This window comes from Eulemur rufifrons, chromosome 16 (assembly GCF_041146395.1).
Source record: "Eulemur rufifrons isolate Redbay chromosome 16, OSU_ERuf_1, whole genome shotgun sequence".
NCBI lineage: Eukaryota > Metazoa > Chordata > Mammalia > Primates > Lemuridae > Eulemur > Eulemur rufifrons.
The window spans coordinates 7,497,267-7,516,071 of record NC_090998.1 but is presented as its reverse complement, the minus strand read 5'-3'; the positions used below and the strand labels follow the sequence as shown (position 1 = coordinate 7,516,071).

Here is an 18,805-nt window from a genome sequence, read left to right as displayed (position 1 = left end):
AACAAAAACAAAAATAAACAAATGGAACTTAATTAAACTAAAAAGGTTCTGCACAACAAAAGAGTAAATAGACAACCTAGAATAGGAGAAAATATTTGCAAGCTGTGTCTCATAAAGGACTAATATCCAGAAGCTACAAGGAACTAGAACAACTCAGCAAGAAAAAAACAAACAACCCTCTTAAAAAATTGGCAAATGTCATAAACAGACATTTTTCTCTTTTTTTTTTTTTTTTTTGAGACAGAGTCTTATTCTGGCACCCTGGTTAGAGCATAGTGGCATCGTCATAGCTTACTGCAACCTCAAACTTCTGGGCTCAAGGGATCCTCCTGCCTCAGCCTCCCAAGCTGCTGGGACTACAGGCGCACGCCACAACAACGGGCTAATGGTTTCACTCTTGCTCAGGCTGGTCTCAAACTCCTGAGCTCAAGCAATCCTCCCACATCAGCCTCCCAGAGTGCTAGGATTAGAGGCATGGCCACTGTACCTGCCCAACGGACATTTTTCAAAAGAAGATATAGAAATGGCCAACAAATGCATGAAAAATTGTTCAACATCACTAATCATCATAGAAATGCAAATTAAAACCACAATGAAATATCACCTTAGTCCAATTAGAATGGCCATTACTAAAAAGTCAAAAAACAATAGATGTTGTGACAGATATAGTGAAAAGGGAACACTTATACATTGTTGTGGGAATATAAATTAGTGTAAGCTCTGTGGAGATCAGTATGGAGATTTCTCAAAGAACTAGAAGTAGATCTGCCATTCACTTCTTCAATGCCACTCCTGGGTATCTAACCAAAGGAAAAGAAATCTTTATAACAAAAGATACCTGCAATCGTATGTTTATCACAGCACAATTCACAATCACAAAGATACAGAATCAACCTAAGTGCCCATCAATCACTGAGCAGATAAAGAAAATCTATATATGTGTATACACACACACACACACACACACACACACACGTGGAGTACTACTCAGTGATAAGAAAGAATGACATAATATCTTTTGCATCAACTTGGATGGAACTGGAGGTCATTATCCTAAGTGAAGTAACTCAGAAACAGGAAAATAAATGCTGTAGGCTCTCGCTCATAAGTGGGAGCTAAACTGTGACTATGCAAGGACACACAGAGTGGTATAATGGACACTGGAGATTCACAAGGAGGGAGGGTGGGAGAGGTTGAGAGATGAAAACTTACCTATGGGGCACAACATACAGTATTTGGGTGATGGGTATGCTAAAAGCCCAGATTTCACCATTATACAACATATGCATGTAACAGAGTTCACCTTGGACCCCCGAAATCTATTAAAATTTTATTCATAAGAAGGGAATAAAAGGAAATTAAAATCAACACTTATTCTTGCTTTTTAATGTAACATTCACAATTTTTTTAAAAAAAGAAAAATTCTTACCAAATAAGGAAAACAGAAGCCTCTGTAAACTGATAAATTGTTTTTGTCAAAAAATTACAGTAAAATTAATCCCTACTGGTGAAAAATTAAAAGTATTGCATGTACAACAAACTCTTCTATTCAGTTTTGTACTAGAGGTTCTAGATGCGACAGTGTGATAAAAAAATGATACAATTGTTGTTAAGTTTGGAGAGAAAGAAACAAAAAGTTCATTGTTTCTATACGGTATGATTGTCTATGATTGTAGGAAATCCAAAAGAATCTATTGTCAGATTTATTAAACCTACTGAATCTGTAAGAGAATTTGGCAATTGGATATAATATTGCACAAAAAAATCAATTGCATTTTTACATTTCATAAACAATTTTAACATGTAATTTAATAAAGACATAATTTATAATAGCAGGTAAGTACCTAGAAATGAATTTAACAATTATAAAACCTTACATTAAGTGCTCACTTCAGCAGCACATATACCAAACTTTACATTAAAACAATAACAAAGATCTAAGTATATTGAAAGATATTTATACAAGTTTCATGGAAGAGAAGACTCACTATAAAGATGTTAGGTCTCCCCAAGTTGATCTATAGATTAAATTCAATCCCAATTAAAATCCCAATAGGCTTTTTCATGGAATTTTATAAACTCTTTATATAATATATATGAAAGAGCAAAGGCTTAAGAATTTTTTTCAAAAAACTGAAAGTGGTAGAGGATACTTTCCCTGAAAGAGACAACGGCTTATGACAAAGTTATCTCACTAAGGCAGTGTGGTATGGGCGCAGGGATAGACAAAAAGGTAAATGAAACTAAATCAAAAGCCAGAAACAGACCCACATATATATTGGACTCTTGTTATATGCTAGAAGTGGCACTAAAGATCACTAGAAAAAGATGTCATTCAATGAATAGTTCTGGAATAATTAACTATCCATTGGAAAAATATTGAAATGGATCCTTTCCTCACATCATATATAAAAATCAATTTCAGATGGATTGAAGTTTTTGTTTATATTTTAGAGACAAGGTCTCATTCTATCATCCAGGCTGGAGTGCAGTGGCCTGATTACAGCGCACTGCAGCCTAGACCTCCTGGGCTCAAGTGACCCTCATGCCTCAGCCTCCTAACTAGCTGTGATTACAGGCATGAGCCACCACACTTGGCTCAGATTAAAGTTTTTAAATGTGAAAGTCAAAGCATTAAAACTTATAGAATAATATATAGGATAGTATTTTCATAACCGTGATGTAGGCAAGGATTTTTTGATATATACACAAAAAGCAATAATCATTTTTTAAGAGTGAGAAATTCAACTACATGAAACTTTTGTTAATCAAGAAATACCAGAAAGTAAGTGAAAAGACAAGCCACAAATGGGCAAAATTTGTTTGTAATACATATAGATTAGTATCCAAAATATACAAAGATCTTTTGAAAATCAGTAATAAAAAGACAACCCAATGGAAAGTGGACAATAGACATAAAGTAGGCAATTCACAGAAGGGAAAATATAAATGATCAATAAACATGGAAGATCGCTTCTCGGCCCTTTGGCTAAGATCAAGTGTAGTATCTGTTAATCAGTTAAATAAACATGGAAGGATATGTAATTTCCATATTAATCAGAGAACTGCCAAGTAAAAATCACAATGAAATACCATTTTAAAGTCACTAGAGTGGAAAAATCAGTAAGTCTAACAATTCCAAGTTAGAGAACAAGTTGGAGTCCAACGGTACTAAATGTGGGAGTGATATAGAACAATGGGAATTCTTACACACTGATGATGGGGAAGGAATTGGCACACTCACTCTAGAAACAGTTCAGCATTACCTAATAAATCAAACATTCACAACAATTGGTATATACTCTACCCAACAATTCTACTCCTTGACATCTACCCAAAAATCTCTTACACATGTGCACCAGGAGACAGTTGCAAGAATATTCATAGCAATGACTTGTTCACTATAACCAAAAGTGGAAACAACCTAAATGTGAATCAACAGAAGGACGAACGAATAATTTGTGGTGTATTTGTGGACAGTAGCTGTACACTAAAATATGAAAGATTCTTCGAAATATAAAGTTAAATGAATAAAAGTAAATCCCAGGAATCCACAACAGAATTATGCCATTTTTAGAAAACTCAAAAATAAACACCCTATTGTTTAGGGAAGTATACACGTGTGATAAAAGTATTTTGTAAAATGCAGGATGCTGGTTACTTCTGAGAAAATGGCAAGGAGATAAAACAGAGGGGAGCAGAGTTTCAGTGTTTATTGATAACATTCTTGTGGAGTTGAAAAGAATTGATCTCATTTTTGTGCTTTATAAGTTACATGTTAAGTTAAATATATTTTTGGTCTATATCAAATGTTACATAATAAATAATTTTAAACAATGAATAAAAGAGGTTTAGTTACAATTTAGTAACTGATGGGATATAGGAGTGAGAGAGGGTTGGGAACTAGGGTTTCCAGTCTGGGAAACTGAAGGGGGCTGACACTTTTAGTAATGATGACTTGTTGTATCAGTCACAAGGCTAAATGTTGAAAGAAATGTCCACATCAGATCCACCATGGGGACTGGGCCAGGACTCCATTTACTTCCTGGCTTCCATTCACACCCTTCTGGAACAAGCAAGATCATAATGGCATTTTGGATCCCCTGAAGATTTGGGTATTCTCCTTTTTCTGGCATATGGTTACTCTAGTACATGGCCTTGGGTCCCTTTGGAGAAGATTTGGAATATTTAATGAATATACTTGTGTATGGTATCACAGGATTCTTTTTCAAAGGGACCTAACCTCTTCTTCAATCAATAGCTGGTTCAGATCTTGAGTCTGGGCAAGGGATCCTGACATTCCATTGCAGTGACTGACATCGGCCTTTTGCGATGCCTTCACACCATGGCTTATTCACTGTCACAACAGTTTCGTTTGGGTCAGGGCCCGCTTGCTCCCATGCCAACCTCACCGTCTGCCATGGTAGTTGTCCACTTGCTCTGGGGGTTAAGGGCCTCCACATAGCCTCTGCTATTCCCGAATCCTGTCACCCCAACTGACGGGAGGGAGCCCAGTTTTTCCAGTTAGTCTTGTATAGGATTCAGTACAGCTTTTCAATCAAGCCGTGGTTCATGAGCATTTTCTGTTTTTCATTTCATTTACTTACTCATTTGTTTTCCTTTGGAATTTCTATTGTTTTGTACATTAGGTTTCCTAGGTCTTTCCTCCTAACCCCTTGGATTTTCCCTCATAATTTTTCATTTTTTTATATTTTTATACTTTTGATTTTTCAGACAATTAATTTGGTTGTTAGCAATGATCGGCCTTCTTTTCTGTTTACTTATTGCACTTTTAATTAGAAAATCGTGTTTATTCATTCTAGGAAGTCCTTTTATGCTCTACTGGCATTTTCTTGAGAATTTGCGCGCGCGTGCGTGTGTGTGTGTGTGTGTGTGTGTGTGTGTGTGTGGTTTGCTGAAGTTCTCTTCTGATTCTCTTATCAGCTGGCCATGGCCATCGTTGAGTTCTGCTCCAATACTCTCCTCGTTCCCAGCCTGTGCAAATGAAAGCAGGACCAAAAGAGGTGCAGCTCCCAGGTATCAGAGAGCAGCTCATCCAGACATCTGTGGCCTCTGCAATGCCAGTGGTGGTCGAGGCAGTCACTGATCAGTCATACCCACGGCGGTCCCACCGTCTGTCACTGTCTCCTCATGCTGCTCTCTCCTGACATCAGCATCAGGTGCCCTCACTCAGTGCTCAGAAGTTCCATTGCCAAGCTGCACAGTCCTACCCTCCAGATCCACAGCGTCCTTGCAGTGCGCTCCTTCCCACTACCACGTAACTGCTGACCCCTGAGCCCTGGCTCAGTGGCACCTCTGTGCAGGACGCACACCTCCTCCCTGCGCAAGTCCCTCTCCAGAGATGTGTTCTCCCTTCCAGTGGTTGGACCGGGTTTCTGGCTTATTCCATGGCTTTGCTCTGAAGGAGAGTGTGCCCTTACGTGGGCTCTCCTTTGGCAGTGCCCTCCCAAAAAGTGCCCATCCTGTACTTTTGTCTCAGGGCACTTACCCTTGGGGGAGGAAGGCACACAGTGACAAAGAATTCCTATTTATCTTCTCCAACTAGGAGAGAATAAACACACACATGCATCAGCTCTTTTTGCATTTCCTGATTCTTCAACCCGCATTTCCAGTATGCATTCAGCTCATTCAACAGGCATGGATTAAACTTCTACACGTCACACACAACTGTGAGAAGTTAAGAGGTGAGAGACAGCATGCATGTCATGTCTAAGAACATTCGTTTCAGTGATGAGGAATTGAGAGTGAATGAAATGAGAAACAAGAAGCTATCAAGTAATCCAGGAATGATGAACCTCCGAACAAAAGTAATAACAGAGGCACAGAGACCAGAGGACCTTTGTGCACTCTGCTGGGGAGGCGGGCCCTGCAGAACTGGGAGACTGAGGAAGTGTTACGGGAGAGTGAGGAGGCGTCCATATCCACTCACTGCTTTCTCCTCATACGTCTGCAAGATTGCACAAAATGAGATTTTTGGAAGGAAATTCCTGCTGAGTTGAAGGTGCTGGGGAACCTCCAAGGGGAGGGGACGGGACATAGTAACTGTGCCATGTATCTAAGGCCTGGCATGGAGATTTAGGCCAGACTGTCATCAGCATTTAAATGGTAGTTATAGCCACAGGTGTGGATGAGGCCACTAAGAGATCCTCTAAACCAAGGGAAGCAAGACAAGAACAGAGCCCTGAGCAACATCAACATTTAAGGAGCAGAGAGAGACACATAAAGGCGACTGAGAAGCAGAATCATACTGCCTAAGGAAAGAGGCAATAACAGAAACAGGGGAGAAGGTTTAAAGGAGAGTGGTCATTAGTGCAGGGCCACTGAGTACAGCCATACAGATTGTGCACTGCACAACACTGTGGAGCATCATCATATGGACTACACGCAGAATTACAGCATATGGCACAGAATTATGCAGTGCACCACCTGCACAACCATGTATGGCAGAGCGGCCTCAGGATCAAATGTCAGAGTAAGGTCAAGTAAGATCAGAAATAAATGTGTCCATTGGCTTTAGCAATGTGAAGTCACTGGTGACCTCAGCAAAGCAGTTTCAGCAGGGTGGTTAGTGCAGAAAACAGCATAGTGGGAATAGATGTGAATGGGATGGCCTCCGGTGGAGGCAGTGAGGCTGGCCCACTCCCTGCAGACGCTTGGCTGTGAGGGAGGAGGGAGACAGGACTGGTGAGCGTCGGGGCCTGCTACTACTCCTGCCCTCTTGCTTGTGGAAAGCACACTATTCTCAGACTGGAGCCTTTGCCTCTCCTCCCCAGGCCCCAACCACGCTTCCACCAGAACTCCCCATGGCTGCCTCTGCTCAGTCCTGCAGGTCCCCTCGCCAGAAAGGCCTTTCCTGACCACCCTAACGTTGCCCCCACCAACCCACCCTTCCACTCTCTAGTGCGTCATGCCATTTTGATTTCTTCATTGAACTTGTAACTGATTTACTTGTGTACTGTCTCCTCTCCAGGTGGTGTGAAAGCTGTGCGAACAGAGACCTTGTCTGCCTTGTGAATGGCAGGCCTGGTGCCTGGAACTGCGCTTGGCACGTGGTAGGGGCTCAGTAATATTGGACAAATTTGATTTGGGTTCAAAAGATGTACCTGGCATTGACCATGCAAGAAAAGCATCCTCTCAGACACTTTCATGCTACCAAAAGCAGGTGAAGTAGATAAACCTCAAGACTTGGCTACACCAGGGGTTAGCTCAATTCTTAAGCCATTTACGCAGCTGACTTTCTTCCTTGCATCCATGCAGGGAATTGCTGCCCCTGCCTGCCCAGCCCACTCCCCACCCTTCAGAGTGCAGGACACCAGCTGCCCTGTGATCATTCAGGTGGCGACAGATGCCCCTGCTGCCTCCTGCCCCCGCATGGTGCTTTAATTTTCTTGTCTAGAAAAGTATTACACACACACTGAGAAAACTTGGGAATTACAGAGAAATATGACAAAGCAGGGGGAGAATCCCTCATAATCTTCACCCATTTAGTATATTGGGGCATTTCCCTATGCTTTTTTTTTTTATTCTTATTTCAGCATATTGTGGGGGTACAAAAGTTTAGGTTACATATATTGTCCTTGCCCCGCCACCCCCCCAGGTCAGAGCTTCAAACATGTCCATCCCCTAGACAGTGCACATCGCACTCATTATGTATGTATACACCCATCCCCTCCCCCACCTACATCTGCCTGACACCCAATCAATGTTATTCCTAAACGTACTCTTAGGTGATGATCAGTGAAACCAATTTGATGGTGAGCACATGTGGTGCTTATTTTTCCATTCTTGGGATACTTCACTTAGTAGAATGGGTTCCAACTCTTTCTTCCCTATGTTTTTCAATGAATTTTTTTCTTAAGAGAATCTGTAAATAATTTGCTAACCTTTTTTTTCTCATTATATTGTTAGCATTTATTGTCATTGGGAATTGTTTTATAAACACAGTAACTAAATATTTCACTGTCTGGCTATTTACTGCACCAGTTCTATTTTAGAAGTTTTTTGTTTTTATAGCTTTTTGAGCCCACTAAAAAAAAAAAAAAAAAAAAGACTTTTTTTCTATTTCTAATGTGGCCTTGGACACCTATCTCTAAATATAAATATTTAGTTATATTTTAAAATTCTTCCTCAGGATAGATACCCATATTGATATGGCTCTTGATACAGTTCCGGATAAAAACCAGACAGAGCCCGATGAAAACCTTTAGCTACCCTATGCATTGCAAAACTACCAAAATCCTACCAGGTAATTCATAGTACAAAACAGCCTAATGATTATATAGCACTGCGTACTTCGTAACTGTAACACGTGTAAACAGTCATGATTGTTAGGCCTCTGTGTCTCCTTCCAATCCAGAAGCTCCACAAACACAGGGGCCTTGTCCATCCTACCCTTAGTACCTAGCAGACATTGGGTGCTCAACAATTACTACATAGATGAATGGGCAACCAATATATCAATGAGGATTTGAAAGATAAAAAGTGAAAAACCAGTCCTCCAAACACCAACCAACCCTCCTCCTTCCACCCCAGCTTCACAACCAGCAGCAAAATTCATGCCCACATCAGTTCCATTTATTCTTCATACAAATATTTTACAGTTTTATTTTTAAATCATTTACACATATTCATACAAAGAAAAATAAATTTCAGGATGGAACCTTGGGACCATGGTGGTTTAAAAAAACATCTCTCTGATCATTAGCTACTCCAGACAAGGCAAGAGGCTTAGTCATTTCTGGGGGTCAGTGTATCTCCCCGTGCAGGGGACAGGTGAGAAGAATCCAAGCTGCTCCCTCCTCCTCATCTTCACTCAATCTTCATCTTGTATAGGTAATATTGGGGAAGAAGGTTTTTCAACACTCTCCCCTAGAAACATTTCAAGAAGTACAGCAAAGCCTTATAGTAACACTGAACTCTGCTAGCAATTGGCAAGATTGCAATTTCTGAACCAACTTATTCGAGAAGATTTAGCTCAATTCCCACTCCCAGGTCTTTCTTTCTAAGAGGAGGGATTGCTGCACTTGCCACAGCCCTCTTCCCACTTGCTCTGCCCTCCCACCAAAGGACCCAGCCCTTGATCTGATCCCAGCTAGTCCCCCCACGCTCGTTTCACAAATGAGTCTTCCTCACCCCACACCAAACACTCTCTGCAGCAATTGACCCTGGCAGCTCCTGAGGACCGCTATGATCTTACTAGCATTACTGCATCAGCATTGTACTCACAGGGAATCAGAGCTCACAGTCAAGAGGGCTAAGAATGATAGAACTATGAGAACTATGAGCACCCCTACCAAAATTCAGCTCTGCTGAGCCAAATCCATATTTCAACCAAACAGACCAACTCCTAACACATCCCATCCCAGACAGTCATTGATGGAGGTACACGGCAGAAGAATCTCTTACATACAACTGCCCAGGGAAGCTGGATTATTACCAATTACCAGTAAAAGTGGGGGAAAGGACAGACATTACAAATGTGGTAGGCCCTATCAGAAATGGCAGCTGATGACAATAGTTACCCTATATTGTTGGGTCCTACCCAAAAGCAGCACCAAGAAAGGGCATGATGAGCAGAGAGATCTGCAGCTGGATGTACAGCCCTTGAATCACCAAGGGACTTAGAGACAACACAGCTCATTTTCCCACAATGTAGGAACTAAAACATGGACTACCCACCCCTACACTGAGGCAGCTCCTGAAAGGCCGTACCGCTTATGGTCATCAGCCCACCCCCTCGGTAGGCACATTTGGGGAGAGGGAGTCATGTCCAGAGCAGGGACCCCTCCAGAAAGACACTCACAGGGCAGCCCATCCCACTGTCACTGGGGCAGGCCAAACATAGTTAGGAGGGTGGGCAGATCCCGGGCATCAGCCGCTCCATAGGCATCACTCTGGCCTAACATGGACAAAGCCAAACGCAGGGTGCTCCAGATGTTCTCTGACATGGCGCCCCCTTTGCCCCGAGGGCCCCGGCTTTTCCTCTGCATGTTCAGGGCCTCCAGAAAGTGTTCCACAGCCTCCCTGTAAGGAAGAAGAGGAAGGAGACCTGGTGAGCAGAACAATGGAAGGAGGTAGGTCAGCTGGCATGCGGAGAGAGAAAGCTGGGAGCAGTTAGCCAAATGACGGGCTCAGAGAATGAGGAACTAGGGCCAAAGGCAGGGAGAAGTTCATCCATTCATTTCTCGACAGATACTCTCACCGGTGAGCACCAAGGTTGATACAGCTGATGCCCAGGTTATAGCGGGACCGGATATAGCCAGGCTGTAGCTCAAGGGCCCGGCGGTATGCAGCTACTGCTTCTTCACTCTGGTTCCCATTGGCCAGGGTGGCCCCTAGCTTATTCCATAGCAAATAGTCCTGGGAGACAGATGCAGAAGGGGTGGAAACATGAGCCAGGCTCAGAACAAACTCTGCCCATTCCTCCCCCTGCTTCTCTGCTCTGTCTAGCTAACGTGTTACTCCCCATTCCATTCTCAACAGTTCATTGTATGGCCACAGTGGAACCCCTCTCACCCTATGCACACTCCCTGTGTCCCAACGAACCTGGACTCCCACCCTCTTTTCCCAATCCTCCCAAGGCAGTCAGTACATGAAACAATGTAATTGAACATCCCATGACTCTTACTGATTCTTCAGTAAAGTACCGAACCATGTCCCATTTCCATTCCTCCCCTGAGGCTCACATTGGGACGAACGCTGAGGGCAGCTGTGAAACAGTCCACAGCCTTATCATACTCCCCACTGAGGTTGAAAAGGACGCCCAAGCCACACTGCACATCAGGGTCAATGGATGTAGGATCCAGGCGCACAGCTGCCAAGAAGAGTTCTTTCACTTCAAGAAACAGGGAGCTGGACAAGGAGAAAAAAATACAAAAAAAAAGTAGATAGATGGATATGTCTGTATTTCTAACTGCCCCCCAAATAATTCCTTAAATGGTCAATCATATCCCCAAGATCTGTCACTCTATTTGCCATCAGCCATCCCTTCTACCCTCAAATTCCAATTTAGAAACCAGTTTTTGTATTTCATCCCAGCACTGCACCATAGAATTCAGACCTGCTTTAAGACGATCCCATTCTCAGGACCCTTGAGTTCCAATCTATTCAAACTTTCAAAACCAAGGTCACCCTCCTACTAACTCAGGCTACTGTAATTCCTCACCCCTGGAAGCCCTCACACTCACTCAGACAACAGAGACCCCAGGATACGTTTGCTGGGGCCCAGTCCTGCCCCACCAGCCTCTTCCTCAGCAGGCGCCACCAGATGGGCATAGGCCGGTGTATAGCGCAGCCAGTCTCGCAGGGTTTCACAGGCCTGTCGCTGCAGGGATTCGTTGGTGAAGCTTACAGCCAATGCCATCAGTGCTGTCCGATTATCTGGCTTTAGCTCCAGACACCTGTTTAGACAAGGATCAGCAGACTTGGTATCCGCAATGACACACTAGCACACTCAGCACCCTGAGATCCAAGCCAAGATTTGAAATGCTGAATCACGATGGCCTCACCTGCCCACCTTCCTCGAGTTAATATACAGAGGAATCCTCTGATATGCAAGTTAATAATAAAGTTACAGACCTGAGAAGGAGAAAGTTTTAGCAGGCAATGAACCAACCAGGGTCCCACAAATAAAATCAAAAGCTGATGAAAGAATGGAACCAGTTATCTCCAACTCACTCCAAACCTCAGAGTTTCATCATGAAAAACCACTCTTGTTAGTGCCCAGAAAAAAGACAAGGATCCGGCATGGGCTTCTATCATTCTGAAGGTTATGTGTGAAGCCTGGGAACCACCTCACCCCCACCTTTCAATGTACTCACCTCCGCAACGCACTGATGGCTAATAGTTCTTGCTCGTTCTCTGCCTGGGTGGTACCCAGATACTGCCAAGCCTAGAGGAAAGTTGACAGATTCCATCACCCCTGTATTCACCTTCCACTCTCTCTTCCCCTGGCTTCCCCCACTCATCATCTCACTCTCAAGCCCCTACCCTAGGCCATCCCCCAGGCCCTAACTCATCTTCACTTCTCTCTTTGGGGCCTCCCACAAACTAGAGGAAATAGTCTCTAGTGTGAAATCAGAAAAATGAGCCACTCACTTCCATGTGCTTAGGATCCTGCTGCACAGCTGCCTCAAAAAGCAGCACAGCGTTTGGCAGGTCCCCTTCCTGAAGCCGCCGCAGCCCTTCTTCGAAAGGCTGAGGGTGATCACGCAAGGGGTTCTCTTCCTCAAACTGGTACCCCTACAAGGGAAGCATGTGAGAAATCATCTGAGAGAGCGCCATCACAGAGCAGCAGGGATGAAAGGACGACAACCAAGACAGAGGTGGAGAAGCCGAAGGCCTCCAAACAGGAACCTGAATTATATCCTGGCAAATTCCCCATATTATAAAGATCATCTATGACTCCAGTAAAATCATTTGGTATGAGGCTCATGCTGCCCTCTCCTGCTCACAATAACTGGAAAGCCAGGCAAGTCTACACACTCATCCATGCGGAGAATAACCTAAAATAATAGGAAGTTTTCATAGGCCTCCATTTCCACATCCTTGACTTCTTACCACTGCACAGAACATGCTTCTTAACAGGATCTGCTTATTGTAACTCTCCTTAGCTATTCAAAATGTATTTCTGGTTATCCTTCAAAAAGGTAATAATGTATAAAGGAAATGCTAAGGAGAGTTTATCTCATTACGATAAGCAGATCCTGTTAAGAAGCATGTTCTTTCCAGTGGTAAGAAGTCAAGGATGTGGAAATGGAGGCCTATGAAAACTTCCTAAAACAAGCTTATCCTGCCACTCAAATGCAACTCTTACCCAGCTCATTGGGTCATAGCACACATTGACTAAATAATAACACATGTTCCGGTATTGTACTAAGCAGGGAAGAAATAAGGTAAGAGGAAAGTCACTAGAAAGCTGTATGACTTATAGGACAAGCAAGTAAATTGTTCCTTTTTGGGGAGTAAATAGTTACCATCACAAAACAAAATGCCAGAGAAAAAACAAGATGCAAAATACCAGGCAGGGCCTTTCTAAATGCAATTAACAGAAAATGAGAATGAAACTGTACATAACAAAGATAAGAGACCTTTTTTCATTATTATTGTGAAAATAGTGAAGAATCAGAAACACTTAAATCTTACCAGCAAAGTTCTAAACATTGCAAGTCATCAGATGCAAATTGTTTGTCACAAATGAAAATTAAATAATTACAATTTTATTTAACAAATAAGAAGAGATACATTATAGCAAATAGATTTGAAATAAATGTATAAAAAGTATATTCATATTGAAAACTGATAAGTTCTTGGGACACCTCTGTACAATATAAAAACTCAGAAGGCAGAAAATGACCCTAGTTCGGGGATCACCACAAAGAGCCTGCCCCATGACAGAAACTTCTCTTTTATGGTAACGGTATATAATACCTGTTAGAGCTATAGATAGGTGTTAAGTTGCCTCTGAAAATTTAAGGACTATCAATAAAAAAAAAAATAGTACATTCAAAGATACCCATGAATTTATCTGACCATCAAGAGTCAGATTCACATTTTTTAAGAAGTACTATTGACATACAATTCAGTATTACTTAGCTTAAAGTGAGATAAAATCTGAACGGTATTTTTTGTGGAAACTTTATGCAATGTTTCTAATCCCAATTTTGCAATATCCCAAGGTATCAATGATATCAAATAGAGTCCAAGAATCTAAAAACATAATATTTTTAAGTTTTTAATTAAAAAAGTATTCCGCCCAGAATGTCATAAATGAGTAATACACGCTAAAAGGAAATGCTGCTCACATGAAATTAGCCCTATGTCTACATTTATCAAAAGCAAGGCCATTTTTATCTAAAATGTGTAACTTGCCATTTATAAGTTGATGGGGCCTATGCAACTTACCAAATTGTTAATACAAAACAATAAAAGTGTTATCTATAGATATGTTCTTCAGTTCTTCCTTATCAAAGTTCTATAGAAGGAATCCATATTATGGCAAAGGATAGGGCAAGGTCCCAAGAAGTAAGCTCTCTTTTCCCTTTTATCACACAGGATAGTTCTTAGAAAAAACCAGAATAAACTGGAATAATAAGCAAAATCATGTTTTTCCTAGCACTAAGTTTTCCACTAGCTTTCAAACCCTAGTCTATTTTAAGTGGTCCTGAACCTCATTCTCCCCTATCTTTGCACAGCTCCCTCATAATGTCAAGATCCATTTCCAGCACCATCTTTGCATTTCAGGCCCTGGTTCTAGCCCCAGAATCCTTTCCCAATCACAGATGAGCTAAGAAAAAAAACATCACTACTCACCCCACTGGTTCTTGTTTGGCCTCTTTTCAAAACCAAACAATTCTTTCCCTTCCCCCTCATGCGTCAACTCAGCAGCTCAATTATTAAGCACATCCCCAAATGCCCTACAACCCACAAATAGATTTGTTTTTTAACAAAAAACAGGGAGACCTGGGCCAGGCGCGGTGGCTCACGCCTGTAATCCTAGCACTCTGGGAGGCCGAGGCGGGAGGATCGCTTGAGGTCAGGAGTTCGAGACCAGCCTGAGCAAAAGCGAGACCCCGTCTCTACTAAAAAAATAGAAATTATATGGACAACTAAAAATATATATAGAAAAAAATTAGCCGAGCATGGTGGCGCATGCCTGTAGTCCCAGCTACTCGGGAGGCTGAGGCAGGATTGCTTGAGCCCAGGAGTTTGAGGTTGATGTGTGAGCTAGGCTGAGGCCACAGCACTCTAGCTTTGGCAACAGAGTGAGACTCTGTCTCAAAAAAAAAAAAAGTGAGACCCCTGAAGTGACATATGCTTCTAAGTCAACAGCACATGTTACATGCAAAATTCAATCATATTTCACCAATGACTACTGGGAAATTTTCCTAATATTTAAGTTATTTAATATAATTCTTTGAAAACCCTAAACTAGGGCAGGTGGCTAATATCTATGAGAAGAGATTAGAACTTAAAATGAAAATGAACTTATGAGTTAAAAAAGTAAAGAGATACTAAGGTGTAGAGGCAAAGGAATAGTCTATCAACTACCACTCTCTACCAAAATGTTCCCAATCTAATCTCCAAAGCAGAGTTACGTCTCTGTTCTCTTAATGTATCATGTGCAAAACTCCATCGTAGGTGTTATGTCACTAGATAGTTGTTATTTAACAAAGGTAGTCTTATTAACCTCTACATCCCCGGAATGAAGTATACACTCAATTACTGAAAGAAGAGTAAGGGCAAGGGAATGATTCAGACTTCTTTTCACGGAAAAGGGGCTCAAGAAAATAATCACTTAAAAGAGAGTACCCTTCAAATTCAGGATTAAAGAATAGCCATTAAAGAAGGAAACTCTGGAACCTGAAAAACTAGGAGTTCTTACCTTATCATAGGAAGCAGACGTGAGGTCATCGTAGTCTGAAAGCCAGGGGTGAGCCTCAGCATCCCGTTTTGCCATCTCCTCCAACTCTGCCTGCAACTTGTCCCAGAAATCGACATCAGACTGTAAGGAAGGAAAGGCAGATAGAAAAAGCAGATCCGTCATGACCACCCCACCCTCAGCTCCACTGGGATGGACTCCCTAAGGCAGCAGGTTTTGAATTTCGGTGTGTCTAAGAATCATCTAAGGCTGGCTCCCAACTGTAATCCTAGCATTTTGGGAGGCCAAGGCAGGAGAATCACTTTAGGCCAGGAGTGCAAGATCAGCCTGAGCAACATAGTGAGACCCTGTCTCTACAAAAAAACAGAAAAATTAGCTGGGCATGGTGGCGCATGCCTGTAATCCCAGCTTCTCGGGAAGCTGAGGCAGGAGGATCGCTTGAGCCCAGGAGTTTGTTGCAGTGAGCTATGATGATGCTACTACACTCTAGCCCAGGCAACAGAGCAAGACCCTGTCTCAAAAACAAAAAAATCTTCTAAAGAGATTTTAAATGCAACGCCCTATCCCAGATTCTGATTCAGTAGTCTGGGTATTGCTGAGAAATCTGCATTTTTGGAAAGCACCAACCCCATCCCCAGGTAATTGCTGGCACAGATGAGCCAAGTCCCTATGAAATACAATGTTCATCATTTCTGATGTTAATACACCTACTCACTTCAAGGTGTATTTTCTTTTGGGGTGTCTGCTCCTGCACTAGCTGCTCTCACCTCTATAGCTGACTTGGCTCGTTCGAACTCCATATCAAGGGCAGATGTGTTTACTGGTCTTGTGAACTGGTCAACCCAGGCATCTGAGGTACCCTGTGACAAAGAAGGATGGTCAGTACCACTGCCACCAACTTCCCACACTCTAGACACAGATTTAAAAAAACCCACTATACACCACCAACCTGGATGCTTCTGAGAACATTCTCAGAATCTCTTTCCCACCCACTCAGGACCTGGATGCTACCAAGAAAAGCTGACAGCTTTTCTTCCCCATCTGGGGCCTCTGAACACTGAACACAAGGCCTGGGGCATGAGCTGGCTCTGAAGTGGGACTGGGAAGTGATCATGTCCTACCTGCTGCTGTATAAACTCTGCTGCCCACTGTTCTGCCTGAGCTCGGCCCGACCCTGCACCGGACTCCAGGGACACCTGCCCCTCGCCAATCTGCCGCACGAATTTCAGGAACTGGGGCACAGAGACATACACAGGCCACTTGGGAGAGGACTTCCAGGTGTGCACTCTCAACCATGCCCAAGAGGACCCTGAGCTCACCCTCCCCCTGACCACCTCTAGCTGTAGACAAGATATGCTAAAGACTGAAAAAAGTACACAGCAAAAAGAAAGGGATTTCTGGCTCTAAAGATTTGAGAAGGCACCAGAAAGGAGAAAGGGTTAGTAGGTAAGGAAATGAGGGAATGAATATTGGAAGGAAGAGGCTGGATCCTAAGTCTCTTTTCTCTAGGCAGGAAGGAATAGACCTAGGATCTCTTCTCTTTCTGTTTAAACTAAATTGGGGTAAGAGAAGCAAGACTCTTACTTTCCAAGATCAGCTCTGCTGGGCAAAGCAGCAGAGGAATGTGGCTCACCTCAGAATTAGCCAGTTTGGGGTCATCCACCTTGGCCACAAAGTCACTGGCCGTGTGCTGCAGATCCTCCTCAGGATGATACTCATCATACCTGGAACAGGTTAAGAACAAACTGATTTTATGTATCAGTCTGCCACCCCATTCCCCGTATTATTCCCCACTCCTGGCCCATAGCAAGTACAGGGAAAAGAGAAGGTAACACTACCCCATTCTTTTGCTGTGATCCTACAAATTCCAATTTACATTAAAGAAGGACATTTGGGCAGGAGTGTGAAAGTACTAATTACATCCTTTTACCTTTCCATTTTCCAAACATATCTTTGCAGAGAAAAGGAATAGACAGTAGCAAACTCAAAATTAAAAAAGGAACAGGGTACATAAGGTAAAGTATGAACTGGTAGGATAGTTAGGATTCTTGACCATATATATGTGTATGCATATGTGTGTGTGTGTGTGTGTGTGTATGTGTGTGTGTTTAAGAGATAGGAGGTCTTGCTATGCCCAGGCTGGACTTGAACTCCTGGGCTCAAGCAATCCTCTCACCTCAGCCTCCTGAGTAGCTGGGACTACAGGCACCCACCACCATGCCCAGCTTGATTCTTGACTATATTTGAAACATAAATTCATAGGGGTAAAAATACAAGTGGAAACCTTAGAAAACAAAGTAGAAAATGAGGAGACTGCAAGTTGGTCTGAGACTACAGATCAGGGGTCCGCAAGTCATGGTGAGTTGTATGATTATTTCATTATGTATCACAATGTAATAATAGAAATAAAGTGCACAATAAATGTAATATGCTTGAATCATCCCGAAACCATCCCTCCCCTGCCCAGTCCATGGAAAAATTGTCTTCTAAACGGTCCCTGGCACCAAAAAGGTTGGGGACCACTGCTGTAGATGGAGGAGGTTGGGGGAGGCAGGAAAACTGTCCAACACTCTTTTCACAGGAATCCAGAAAGAGGTGGCTGGACTTACCAGCGATCAGTGGCAGCTGTTCCCTCAGGCTCTCCCAACCACAGCTTCTCCTCTGACTGTTCCAGATACTCTTCAGCCCAGCGGGCAGGGGATACAGACAAGGGGTCTGCAAGGGGCAGAGAGTTGGGGAAATCACACAGGGGTCAGTATGGGATCAGGGAAAGTAATACATATACTCAACTGATCCTCTTAACCAACCTAAACCAGAAAAAAACCTGCCAACTTCCTCAGAGACCTCTAGTCAAGAGAAACTACTACTAGATGTCCAACATCCTCTGCAACATCCAACCCATTCTGGGGTGGAAGTTTATCAAGAGTTGAGAACAGGAGACCAAATAAGGAGGCTCAGGAAAGGATTAAAAACCAAAATTCTTTTTCTTGAAGTACTAGACTAGAGACTTCAATAAGAAACAGTAAGCACTAGGGCTTCCACCTTCCTCAGAAGTACTGCAGGAAGCCTGTCAGTGAAGGGTGAACAGAAGAGCTCCTGTTCCTCAATCAAACCTCTGGTCCATTCCCCCTCTTCCTGGAGTTCACACCATCCCAGCAAAAGGAGCCTCATTTCCTCTTAATATGCCTACCAAGAGAATCTGACAAGTCAAATGCTAGGCTAGAATTAAAGATACATGGGTCCACTCTTCACAATCGATGTTTGGCTTTTTCATTGTTCAATTGAGATGTATATAATATACAAACAAGAGAGTATATAATGTGTACCAAATTTAAGTATAAAGCTCAATTAATTTCAGTATATGAATACACTCCCAAAACCACACCCCAAATGGAGATACAGCAC

At 42.7% G+C, this 18,805-nt stretch overlaps 1 protein-coding gene and 1 pseudogene across 14 annotated transcripts in view; one reads left to right on the top strand and one right to left on the bottom strand.

Annotated features, from left to right (window-relative positions):
- The window catches only part of PEX5 (peroxisomal biogenesis factor 5), a 31,740-nt gene that overhangs the window by 4,211 nt on the left and 8,724 nt on the right, over positions 1-18,805 (bottom strand). For 4 of the 14 annotated variants that reach the window (XM_069491463.1, XM_069491462.1, XM_069491461.1 and 1 more), the window contains 11 exons: positions 18,010-18,115; positions 17,034-17,124; positions 16,522-16,632; positions 16,168-16,260; positions 15,404-15,523; positions 12,118-12,261; positions 11,841-11,911; positions 11,208-11,420; positions 10,707-10,872; positions 10,223-10,380; positions 8,599-10,044 (listed from right to left, as the gene is read on the bottom strand). In XM_069491463.1, coding sequence (XP_069347564.1) covers positions 9,843-10,044; positions 10,223-10,380; positions 10,707-10,872; positions 11,208-11,420; positions 11,841-11,911; positions 12,118-12,261; positions 15,404-15,523; positions 16,168-16,260; positions 16,522-16,632; positions 17,034-17,124; positions 18,010-18,115 — 1,475 coding nt within the window. In that variant the 3' untranslated portion in view covers positions 8,599-9,842. Of the gene's footprint in view, positions 1-8,598; positions 10,045-10,222; positions 10,381-10,706; positions 10,873-11,207; positions 11,421-11,840; positions 11,912-12,117; positions 12,262-15,403; positions 15,524-16,167; positions 16,261-16,521; positions 16,633-17,033; positions 17,125-18,009; positions 18,116-18,805 lie in introns of those variants that run through there. The other 10 variants (XM_069491471.1, XM_069491470.1, XM_069491469.1 and 7 more) reach the window with 6 other exon arrangements.
- Positions 2,970-3,098, top strand: LOC138397825 (U2 spliceosomal RNA; annotated as a pseudogene).